The 13,273-nt window shown below is 41.8% G+C and overlaps 1 protein-coding gene across 1 annotated transcript in view; it reads right to left on the reverse strand.

The window, feature by feature from the left end:
* The window catches only part of CHD8 (chromodomain helicase DNA binding protein 8), a gene marked incomplete in the record, with an annotated part of 4,119,653 nt that overhangs the window by 194,595 nt on the left and 3,911,785 nt on the right, over window positions 1–13,273 (reverse strand). Inside the window, 1 exon segment of the mRNA XM_044057960.1 lies at window positions 837–950. Within this exon segment, the coding sequence (XP_043913895.1) occupies window positions 837–950 (114 nt within the window).

Raw genomic sequence — 13,273 nt, forward strand, 5'->3', positions numbered from 1 at the left:
TGCAAGATGTAGCATCAGCCTCCTTGGCCAGAATGCTTCAGCACGTTACCACTGATGTGTACTTGATGAAGAATGGCCCAGCAACTGGTGTCAGGTCTCTAGCCCAATAAACTAGAGTCGTGGCAGCACTGCCTTAGCAGAAAGACGCCTGTGGGGAATTGGAGGATTTCTGCTGGTTTTCTCTGGAAACTGTGCGAGTGTTTTTTTGTGTGTGAGCCAATGAAAATAAATGGTTTGAAAGAATCACTGTGAGTAAGTAGAATTGGAATTCACTGTGCATCAGAGAAAGCAGTGAGAAAGAGGCTTGGGCTGTTAGGCTAAAGACACAGCTATGTAAGTGGCAAGTGAGTAACCTTAGTTAGTGTGGGACTATAAGAATCCCATACGCAGTGCAAAGGTGCATATTCCACTTGTGCATGAGGCCAGTTTGCATTTGGGGAACTGGTTACTGAATCAGAGTACTGTGTACTTTACAATTATTACTTTAACTTGGTGGTCATCAGATATATATAGGGTAATGCAGTAGATCATCATAGAGCCCCCCCCCGTCTCTTACATACCCACATGATTGTCTGTTTTGCAGTGGTGGAAATCAAACCTCATCAGCTCCAGACAGGCTTCCACATACAGACGTCTGTGGGCAAACATTAAGAAACTGTTAGGGGGTAGGGGGTTTACAGGGTACAGATTCTGTCATTATCAATCTCAAAGGTGTGCAATGCTCGTAGCAGACACACGAACTGTGCTGGCTACATGACTGAGTGCTTAAGTTATTTCCCAAAAAACAGAGAGATAATATGCTATGAGGACTAAAACATGAAGAAATATGCTCTCACCTCCATGACCCTCTTCAGCCCCTTCTTCTTCTTGAATAATGATGCTTGCCCTTCAGCCAAGGCCCCATTCAGGAGAAGCTTGTGTTTTTGGAATGTGAGTTTCAAGCCATCCTCCTGCGAAGTAGATAATCACATGCCAAAAAAAAAAGATAGATTTAAGTGTACCCTCCAATTAGCTGCAAAGTCTGAAATTCTTTTCATTAAGAAAATGGTCAACATAAGAATAAAATAAATGCAATACACTGACAACCACCCAAATACACAAACTGCACTGGATTCTTAACTTTCTTGCTGAGAAATAAGGTTAGTTGTCCTCTTCTGGGAAACACTTAAAAATCAGTCCCATACAGACCTAGTAGCACCTAATTATGGGAGAAGGTTTTCTTTCAGTAAATTTGTTGGCAATCCTGCTTATGGCGACCCCTGACTGAGCGTGGCAGCATTTCACTGGACTTCGTTCTAGGCTTCCTGGGTGCTCTCATTTGTATTAATCGCAAATAAACAAACTCTCAGCACAGGCAGAAAAACAGATACACAAATAAATATCAAGGAAAAGTACAAAATAAGCAATTTATTGATGACCCAAAAACGTTTTACAGAGAAGTGGCAAACAGGGTAAAAGGAACTGAAAGAAGAAATACATACATTTTGGAGAAGTATTTATGAAGATCCTGTGGAACATAAAGATGGTAAATGGATAGAAGAAGTAAAAGAAAGAATAAAAAGTTTAAAGGTACAGGATATGAAATGGGATGAAGTAACAACCACAGAGACTGAAACAGAGTTAAGAAAAGCCTCTAATTCGAAACCCCAGGCCCAGATGCAGTACCTAACTTTTGGTTAAAAGTATTAACATCTTTGCATGAGGATTTAGCCATGAGTAAGAACTATTTATATGCGCACCATGAACAGACACCAACTTGGCTAACAGGTAAAACAATGCTACTTAAGAGTGAACCTGCAAGTTACCCTAAACATTATAGGCCAATAACTTGCCTTCCGACAACGTATAAACTATACACGGGGATTGACACAGAGTTTGTAGTCATTAAGAAGAAAACTCAATTACGGCAGTAGAACAAAAGGGCAATAAAAGTCATATGGAACAAAGGGTCATTTATTGTTAAATAAAGTCATACTGGAGAAATGTAAAAAGAATAACCCAAGTATGGCATGGATTGAGTATTTGATAGTATCCCACATTCATGGATAAAAGTGTGCTTAAACATGTGTAAGATACACTCTACACTGATCGACTCCATTACAGTGACCATGAAACAGTGGCAGACCACTTTGCAATTAAGTCATGATAAAGGACAAATTATTATTCCAGGGATAAAACTTCAAAGGGGGATATTCCAGGGTGACTGTCCCTGCTGTTTTTCTGTCTTGCCCTTAACCCATTAAGCTGTCTACTTAACAGCTTAGGCCATGGCTACAATTTGGCTCCCAGAAAACAACAAAGTGTAAAGACTTCTCATCTTCTCTGTTGATGATTTAAAACTGCATAGTTCAGGTGAGGAACTGAAAGCACAACTGCAAGCTGTAGAAACATTTTTAGATATTATAAGAATGTCATTTGGTCTTGATAAATGTGCAAAAGCAACATTTAAAGCAGGAAAGCTACAGTACCAAAAAAACATCAGTTTGGTACATGAATGTGATATAAAAGAACTTGAGCAGGAGGGGGTGCATAAATATTTGGGAACTGATGAAGGATCAACAACAAAACATGAACAAATGCGAATAAAACACAGTAAGGAATACTTTAGAAGACAAATTAATACTGAAAACAGCATTAACATCTAGGAACAAAATCAAAGCTATAAAACAATTTGATCTTCCTGCCCTAACTTAATGTTTTGGAGTGACTGGCCCCAAAACGTACTGGATAGATTAAATAGGAAAACAAGAAGGATGCTTCATGCTCACCAAATGATTTATAAAAATTAGTGTATACCCAAGATTACATATTTCCCGTTGCGAAGGAGGGATGGGCCTCACTGAAATTGATTACATGTACAGATCTGCAATCTTGGGACTCCACACATCTGCTGACCTCACAAGACCCAAATGTAGTGAAAGTTTTGAAACACGAGGAGAATAAATCTAAGATGGCTTCTCTGCTTAATCTAGCAGAAGTACACAGGCGTCAAGCAGTAAAAGAAATTAAACCGGAAAGATATAAAGAAAATAACAGGCAGGACTAGCTATGAAGGCAAGAAATGTGCAAAATGCATAAATACAGTTACAAGTACAGAAAACTTCTGGAAGAACCCCATGTTGATCAGGAACTAACGCAGGAATGGTTGAAGAGAGGCAAATTCAAACCAGAGATGAAAGGTTAATATTGGCGGCCCAAGATAGTGGGCTACGTACACTCTGGTTTACAAAGTCCACTGAACATGTGGGAGAAACAGACAAATTTAGTATTTGTAAAACCAAATTGGAAACAGTTGCACACCTCGTTGCTGGTTGTGACATACTAATGGCAGAAGGACTGTATAATGAAAGGCATACTGATGTGGCAAAACTGTTGCACTGGGGATTGTGCAAACATTATGGTACTGAAGTGGCTGAAAAACACTGGAAACATGAGCCACAAAGCATCACAGAAAATTAATTCTACATCACATGGGATCACCCATTGCCAACAGTTCAAAAGACAGATGCTAAAAAACTGGATATAGTGGTCCAAGAAAAGAAGACAAAAGTAGCATTGATCATTGAAATCGCCACACCCAGTGTATGTGTCTTGCATACAGAGCGACGCAAAGTCAAAAGATCAAGATTTGCAGGCAGAAATGAGAGCCAAGTAGAAGAAAGATGCCCAGACAGTTCTAATAGTAGTAGAAGCAACGGGTCTTACAAAAAAAAATCTACAATCATATTTAGATACGTTACCAATACATGTAACCCCATACAAACTTCATGAGTCATTACTGGGCACATTGCAGGTGCTGTGCTGGCATCAAAGACTGAAAACAGTACTAATTTCATGAACTTTAATCATATTTTGACTTATGAATGGGGTTCATTCCAGTCATGGTATTGGAAACCCAAAATACTTGGAGACATTAAAAAAGTAAACCATCTACTGTCAAGTTTGTGTGTGTGGACAAAAGCAATGGGAAAGAACCAACAAACAGTCAGAAAGGTCTCTAAAGAAAATCCCCAGAGGAAGGACACCGAGCAATTATTCTCCTGACTTGTTGAATGAAATGTTCCTGAACGTGTGACTTTATGCTAGTTACCTCAAACAATGTTATATCACAAGGGTAATTACTGTGTCTGCAGCATCTAGGGCATGAATGGATGATGAGTGATAGAAGAGACGGACAGAAACCTGGCTTAACTCCAACACAACACACCTGCTCTGTTATGTGGGCCTCCATTGCTGAATGAAGGTGCTGCTTCGGCTATCTGCTTCAATGGGAAGCTCTCCCATGTTGTCAGACACCTGGCCATTTCCTATCATGCACAGCACCACTATCTCTCTCATGCTCACTCTATCCACTTCTTACTGAGGTTAGTGATAATCTGAGGTAAGCGGTGAGGCATGGGAGTACGTTAATGATGGTTAACCTTTTTACACACATCTGTATAGTAAGTGCACACAACGTACAGCTCTGCAAGAGCTGACCATAACAGTTCATGTCCTGCTTTTAATTACTCTTGCAGCATTCTTTGCATCTGGGATGTCCTGCTGAGGACAGCTGAATGTCCAACCAACATACCAAAGCCTTTATACCTTCCAGGTGCTGTACTTCAGGTGCATGTCCTACGTCAAAGGCATAAGGTACATATGTGACATACGAGCACCTAACCATCGGAACTGAATAGCCTCACAAGAACCAGAGCAGCCCAAGAGGAAGAAAAAAGGAACAATGGAAGACAGTAAAACAAGATCGCCTTGGTCAAAAGATGGGCAACCAAGACAAAGGGGGGGGGGGGCAGAACACTGCAATAGTAAAACTTAGGCCATCTACCGTTATGGTAAGGTATTAAACTGTACTGTGCAGTACCAGATCACTGTTGCCGTATTCTTTACAGCTGGGAGAGGGCAAACACTACTAGACAGGAAGAGAGACACCATAGAGGAGCCCCTCTAAGAATCCATGAAGGATGGCCCTGGCAAAGCCCACCCTGGCCGTATAAATCACACTCAACTTGCAATGTTCAGTAAGTGTTGTACAAAAGACAGACAAAGTAAGCAGCTTCTAAAATGGATCTAGTATGCAGACCCTTGAAAAAAGCACCCGAAGAGGTAGAATGAGAATGAACAGAACAGGAAATCTTTCTGCCATGAAAACTACAAAAGAAAATGTCCTTTTGACCAATGGAGATCCAGGAGGAGATGGTTTGCTTGGAAATGGCCAAACGCAATTTCCTGGGATAAAAAGAAACCAAAAGCTGCTTGGACATCCTGACATCTTTAATCTTATCCAGGTAATACTTAAGCTATGTAAATCCAAGGTGTGGAGCATTCTCTCACTGACATTTTGTGGAGAGGGGAGAAAAGAAGACAAATCATTAACCACCTTGGACATACAGGAAGGATTTGTAAGACGACAGACCCTGAGGAAAAAAAAAAAAAAAACAAACAAAATATGATTGGACTGCCATGAGCGCCTGAAGTTCAGAGACCCTCTTGCCAGAAGTTGCAGCCACAAACAGTGCCATTTTCCAAGTACTGAGCAGCAAAGAAGAAGAAGAAACTACAGTATCAAAGATAAAGTTCAGTTAATTTCTCAAGAACAAAGTTAAGGTCCCAAGAAGGAGGAATCGACTTTCTTGGGGGCCTAATATGAAGGACACCTTTCAAAGAAATGTCAGACCCTGGCAGCATGAGGTGAGCTGCTGCAAGATGCATGTATCTGGTATACACATTAGAGGCAGAGGAAAATTCAGACAGGACTGTGCAAGAGCTGCAATGATGGGATCCTACATGAAGTCTAAAACCTTCTTTGCTCCTTAGCAACTCTGATATGCAAATAGGCTGTTGGGAAATCCAAATAGCACATCCGATTTTGTCTCTACAGAAATGAGAGAATAAAGTGCAAAGTGGCAATCTACTACATCTAAGTGCATACATGTATTTGGGTCAACAAAATCCAGAAAACACCTCAAGGTTCTTGTTTTCTTGGCACTAAAATCTAAAATAAAGTTCCAGATATTTGTGGGCATTCTCATGTCACAGGAAGAACATGCAAAAGTTCCACTATCATCTTTTGAAAGGGTAGAATGCCTAACAAGGCTAATGACAAGATCCATGGTGGCAGGAGGAAAGGGATATAGCTCTCGTGGCAATATTCTCCCTGGCCAATGAGCGCACAGACTTTTTTTCCATACTGGAACATGGGTGGAGAATTTCCCTTGACCGCTTTCTGTGGAAGACAGTATGGCAAGGATTACAATTTGAGGACTGCTGCAATCCTCAATGAGGCTGACTACAGGTTCCGATGGTCACCATAAACCTGGGCCCCAAAATCCTACTGAGGTGTAGAGTGGAGAGACTGCCTGCTACATACGCAACACTGGAACCACATCAGAAGCTGTAAATGAAGGTGATTGTGAAACTTAACCACAGCTGCCAGGATCTGGCTTGCTTCCTTTGTGCACTTATGATAACTTTTTTACTTCTTGAGGACCAAACAGGATGGGCTTACGAATAGGACGTTTGAAAACTTCAACCTACTGGCCACAGCAAATTAGGTCAAATGCAGAAAGGGCTACCAACAAACTGACCTACTAGATCCCACAGTCCTAGAAGCCCACTCCATAGCACTCCAGTCCATGCAGATGATGAGGTTTCTAAAATTCAAGGAAGTTAAGCCCTTATGCTTTTCGCTGAATAAACCGTCCAGTAACTGTTGTGCTGCAATTCATCTACTACATCTGGAAGTGCAGATGTGGCCAAATATAAACAGGGAAAAGGGGGTAAATCCAAACACACACTGCTTTACTCTGTCCTTGGTCTGGGTCTCTGTCTGGTGAATGGACAGTAGGGACCTTTCCAATGGAAGGCCTAAGCAGGGTTTCTGCAGGAACAGTGTTTCCAGGTTTGGAAGTTTTTGACCGTGGGAGATTCAAGTCCACCTTCTTTGGACCATGAGGTGCCACACCATTTTACCCTCATAACATCCCTGTTTCTTGCAGGTTATATAGCGACAAAAAGTATCAGCAAAGAAACAAGGTGCAAAATGTGAGGCCTTCTGTAAGGTCATCTGAGGAAAGGAAAGTGGCTCGGAGGGCCTCCCTCATTTCTGCTGAAAGACTAAGAGAACTCTACAAATTAGGGGTCAAAATGAGAGAAGGGAATCTGGCTCCTTGTATCACTGTCACCACTGGGAAAATTACAGTTCAACATGGTTAGACCTGCAAAGACATTCTTTGTCTTTTATAGGAGGAGGCTTTGACTCAGAAGAGATGGCTGGTGTCTTGGAAATGGGAGGCAACAAGGGAACATTAGCAGTTTAAAAAAAAAAAGTGTGTGTGGCAGCTACTGGCAAGGAATAAAACATAAAATGTAAAAAGAGAACTCAAGCAGGTAAAACATGTTTGGCATATCCTTGTAGATGTAAATCCCATTACGTGATCCCATTCTCCCATTCATCTGGGATGCACCTGCAAATGGTCCATGAAATCAGTGCACTACCCCAGTAAACAAGTATAAATGAACAAAAACGAGCCAGGGAAAATAAAAATCAAATAAAAAAAGGCTCATGTAACCACAGTCATATTTATTAAAAATTTTCCTTGGTTACTTGAGCCAATTTTTGTTTTGCCAGCAGGGAATACCACCTTTGTAAAGAAGCAGGCAGAAATCAAATGCTTGCGTGGGCGGTCTTATTCAGAAATTCCTTCTAGAAAATAGTGACTGCTGGTGCAATCAAAGCTTCAACCAGGCAAATGAATCAGTCCTAAACATGGAACTGTTCTGTTACGGACTGGAGAGAGAATCAACAAGCTAAGCAGAGTGATAGTGCTGGAACGGAATTCACCCGCAGTCTTGGTGTGGACCCTGGGTTTTTTGTTTGTTTTTGTATAGCATACATCATGGACAAAAGTAGGTTAAAAATGAGAAACCGCTGGGTGGCCAAGTCCCATGACAAAAAAAGTGCCCAACCCTGGTAGGCACACTGATGCTAGGACTGGAAAAATGACAGTGCTGAATGCTCAAGACACGGAGACATTCTTACAATGGGGCCAGGCCAGGATCAGGGAGAGAATGTCCCCCCTGTTGAAGAAGGAAGCAGTAGTCCACAAAAACTGATTGGCCAAAAGAGAGCCATAATACTACAAAGATGATAACACGGACTATTGAAGATAAGAAAGAAATTCTCTACTGTCACTATTATGCAAGAAGCCCAGAATTTCCAAACACAAGACAGACAAAATGATTAAAACAGAAATTAGAAAAAAAAATACACAAGGAAAAACATAAAAAAAGCTTCAAATGCAACTTTGTGTTCACTAGTATAACAGATTCATCTAAAACATTACATACACCAAGAAACCTTGGGCCGTTTGGAAAAACAAGCAAATGAGGAAATGCAAAAAAAGAACAAAACCTAGAAATTTTTGAAAGGTATAAAAAGAAATATGGACATGGGAGGGAGAGAGATCTGATATGGTGTAATATTTATGAAAAGGAGAAAGCCAAACTGGTCAACACAAAAAAAGGCAGTCCCAAACATTTTCAGAGAGAAATACAGGCAAAGGCACCCAGACAGGGAAAATTTCACAATACAAAAAATAAGATCACAAAGGAAGAATATAGAACAAAAGGTTAGTAAAGTAAAAGTTTAAAAAAGGGGCTAAAGTTATGAAATAACTGGGAAATGAAGGATTTAGTGAAGAAAATCTAACTCTGATAACATCACAGCAAAATACAACAATCCCCAAATTAAGGAAAAACAATGGCGCAGGAAACATCTGATCAGCTGCCATATGAAGACATTTTAGAGCCTTCAGTAGGAAACCAGTATAAATGTTCAGTTAATGTTGCACAGCAAGGGAAGGAACAGTAAACTGTGGCAACTCTGATGTAGTCAATGTTGTGGAGTGATAGGGCAGTGAGTTCCCATATGAAAGAGCAACAAATGACACAGGATGAAACTGAAGAGAATATGGTACAGGAAGATGCTCTTGAACTTTCTGTTGAATGCCCACAGAAAACAGAGAACAAAGAATGTGCCCTCAATTTACAAGAAAATAATCTAAGGGAAGAGTTGTTTATTTAATAGAGATGGAGTGATAGTCCAGCGAGTCCTCAGATGGATATTAAGATCAATGAAAGAAATAGACTACAAAGTCATTATGACCCAAAATGTTACAAGTCTGATAAAACAAATTAACACAATAATCAGGACTGTTCATAGAAATTCATGTGATATAGCAAACGTAAATATAATACATTACTGTGTAGCTAAATTAGTAACAGATTAAGCCTTGCCACAAAAACAGAGGGCAGTAAGGGAAAGGAAGGGGAGAAATCAAAATGCCATCATGGAAGCATCAGAGAAAACTAGAAAGCAATTACGACAAGAAGTGTCACTGTTAAGAGTAAAGAAGAGGGAACAGATGAACAAAAATACTTAAAGACAGATGTGATAAAAGCAATGAACAGTACTGGAACAGATCAGGACTTATTGTACACTACTGCAAATAATAATCTAAAAATATCAGCAAAGGCAGATAAATACAAAAGAAAAGTACAGAATAAGTAATTTATTGCTGACCCAAAAAAGTTTGAGAGAGACTGGGAAACATGGAAAAAGGAACAGAAACACAATCACAAAAAGAAGACATGACACATTTTTGAAAAAGATCTGTGAAGACCCTATGGAACACAACAAAGATGCTGAATGCATGAAGAAGTCAAAGAATAAGAAACTCAAATGAACAGGATATGAAAAGTACACGAGTACACTTACCATAAATGTACATGTTTGAGTGTATTAACTGTTGCAGTCATTATATTTGAGTTATCTGCCTGCAGGTAGCCCTCAGCCGGCCTTAATACCAGTGTCTTGGATTTCTGTGTCTGATGCTGTCTCTTCTTCCATGACGCCAGGTCATCAGCAGTATAAAACATGCAGCCAATGCCATTACATCAGTTTTTCTTGCCCCAGATGTCTAATGCCCCCATAATGGGAAGCAATTATATGTTACGTTACACCTCCAGCAAAAAGCAAATACACCAGAAAGCTGTAATACACTAAACAAGAAGTAAGGTATAGCCAAGAGAAGTCAGGGGGCTGAAGGGAGGGTAACCAGGACTGCAACAGTGAATACACTCCAACATTACATTTATGATAAGTGTACACAACTGTACTATGTTCTTCGTGTTTCACTGTTGCAGTCATTTGGGTTGATTCCCAAAGCTAAGGGAGGGAGGGAGGAGGAAGTTAGAGAGCATTAGGACAAGCTATTAAGCCCTGCAAGACTGCAGTGGCAAAACCAGCTTTGGATTTAGAAAAAACAGGCATGTGGTAATGCTTGGTGAAGGTATGTACAGAGCTCCAGGTAGCAGCTTCTAGGATGTCCCTGGTAGGGACTCCTCTGAGAAAGGCTGTAGAGGTAGATGCAGCCCTGGTGGAATGTGATCTTATCCCCTGTGGGGTAGGTTTTCCATGGTGCTTATAGCAGAAATGAATGCAATGGGCTATCCACTTAGAAATTGTCTGCTTTGAAAAGGCATTCCCCTCTGCCCCTGCAGCAGAACCAACTAGCAGCTGTTCAGATTTTCTGAGAGGCTTAGTCCTGACAAATAAAATCTAAGTTGTCTGCGCATGTCCAAGGAGTGCAGTATTCGTTCTCCTTTGTTCTGCGGATTAGGGAAAAAAGTAGGCAAATGAATGGACTGATTAAGGGCCACACTAAACACCACCTTGGGCATAAAGGAAGGATTGGTCCTGAGGGAGACCCTGTCTGCATGGAAGATGATGAAAGGCTCCACTGCCATGAGGGCCTGTAATTCAGGCACTCTTCTTGCTGAAGTGATGGCTAGAAGGAAGGCTGTTTTCCAAGAAAGGAATTTCAACTCTGCAGTTGCAGCTGGCTCAAAAGGAGGTAGAGTGAGCTTTTCCAATACAAAGTTAAGGTTCCAGGCTGGAGTAGGAGCTCTCCTGGGTGGTCTTAAATTTTTGGCCACTCTGAGGAATTGCTTTAGCAGGGGGTGAGAGAAGAGGGGTGGGTTCAGTATTATAATGTGTTGAAATGGCAGAGGCATGAATTTTAATTGACGAGAAGGAAAGACCCTTGTGGAGCATTTCTGTTAAGTACTGAAGAATATGCATTAAGCTGGGCACTATTGTGCCCATCCCCCGAGTCTGGCTTCAGGGAACAGTATCTTTTCCACTTTTCAGCATAGGATTTTCTAGCACTAGGCCTCCTTGCCTCCAAAATTACATCTAGCACCTGCTTACTGTGGGATGCTACTGGAGAGCTCAAGGCATTAGCCATGCTGCAAGGTGCAGGGTTTGAAGCTGAGGGTGCAGAATCTGGCCCTCCTGCTGGGACAGCAGGAAAGGGGTCTGAGGCAGGTGCCATGGTTCCAGCAGTGACATACTGCGCAAGAGGGGGGGTACCAGTGTTGGCATGGTCAGTCTGGTGCTATCAGTATTGTCCTTGGTTTGTCCTGCTTGATCTTTAGCAGAACTTTCGAGAGGAGAGGCAGAAGGGGAAAGACATAAACTGAGAGGTTTTCCCAGGTGAAGGACAGGGCATCCACTTTCCAAGCTTGACTGTGGGAAGTCCTTCTGCAGAACTTGTCCAACTGGTAGTTTTGGGGGGAGGCAAACAGGTCTATCTCTGGATTGCCCCATTTGTTTCTCAAAAGGTTGACTATCTTTGGTTCCAGTTTCCACTCGTGTGGGTCCATGAGATTTCTGCTTAGGTCATCTGCCAGTGAATTTAGCTTGCCTGGCAGTAATTGAGCTTGTAGGTGCACTTGGTAGCTCAAGGCTGTGTTCTACAGAGCCATGGCTAGTCTGCAGAGAGGGTACGAGTGGGATCCCCCCTGCTTGTTTATGTACCACATAACAGTGGTGTTGTCTGTCTTTACCAATAATTGTCCTGGAAGAATGTGGTCTTTGAAGACTGTCAGGGAATTCTGTACAGCTAACATTTCTTTTTAATTGATATACAGGTGCATCTGGCTCTGGCTCCATTTGCCCTGAATGCATTGCCCAGCCAAGTGAGCCCCCCATGCATAGTCTGATGCATCTGTTAGGGTTTGGGCGGCAGGGGGTAGAGTGAATGGGAGCCCCTTATTGTGGTAGCAGGCCTCTGCCCACCAAAGGAACTCTGTCTTTATGCAATGAATGACAGCAATCATTGATTCCAGGTCCTGAGAATGTTGACACCATAGGCTTTTTAGATACCATTGTAGTTTCCTCATATGCAGTCTTGCATATGGAATTAGTAGAATGCAACAGGCCATGAACCCCAGGCCTTGCAGGATTTTCCTTGCAGATAGGTGGGTCTTTGTGGCCAGTAGTTTGAAGTAGGCTGTCAAACAAACTTGTTTCTCTGGTGTGAGGTAAGCCATCTGGGAAGTTGTGTTCAAGCTTGCTCCCAGGAATACAATCTGTTGGCAGGGTACTAGATGAGATTTATTTTCATTTATGGTGTACCCCAGTGAGGTTAGAAGTTTATTTTCAAATGCCAGATGTTTTAGTAGTATGTCCTGGCTTTCTGCCTGAATTAGACAATCGTCCAGGTATGGGTATATTTGAATAGTTCTTTGCCTGCAAAATGCAATGACTGGAGCTAGGCACTTTGTGAATACCCTGGGCGCAGTAGATAAGCCAAAGTGAAGTGCAGAGAACTGACAGTACACAGAGCCTGCTCTGAAGCGTAGGTATTTCCTGCAAGATTCCCTTGTTGGGATGTGCAGGTAAGCTTCCTTTAAGTCTAAGGTTGCCAACCAGACATCTTTGCCTAGCATAGGAAGCAGCTGTTGAAGTGTTAGCATTTTGAATATTGGGATTACCAAAAAGGTATTTAGAATAGAGAGGTCCAGAATAGGACACCAGGAGCGGTCTTTACTGGGTATCAGGAAAAGTCTTGAGTAAAAACCTTGTCCCCTTTCTTCTGCTGGGACAGGCTGAATAGCCCTGACACTTAGAAGAGAGAGAACCTACTGTTGGGCCTCTGTCCACTGATTTGGGGGTAGGTCTGGCCAACCGTTTGGGGTTGGTAAGGTGTGGAAGTGTAATCTGTATCCTTGGAAAACTATATTTAAAACCCATTTGTCCTGGGTAATGAGTTCCTAGTTTTTTGCATGCAGGGCGATCTTTTCCCCCTAAGGAAGCAGGCAGTTGAGCAGGGCTTGGAAGCTAAGTCATTGTGACATTTTTCCATAGGGGGTGTCTTACTACTTCCAGCTTTGGAAGTGGGTGCCCCCCACTGCTTAGGCCTGTGAGTAC

This window comes from Protopterus annectens, chromosome 16.part0, assembly GCF_019279795.1.
Source record: "Protopterus annectens isolate FY-2018-M chromosome 16.part0, PAN1.0, whole genome shotgun sequence".
NCBI lineage: Eukaryota > Metazoa > Chordata > Ceratodontiformes > Protopteridae > Protopterus > Protopterus annectens.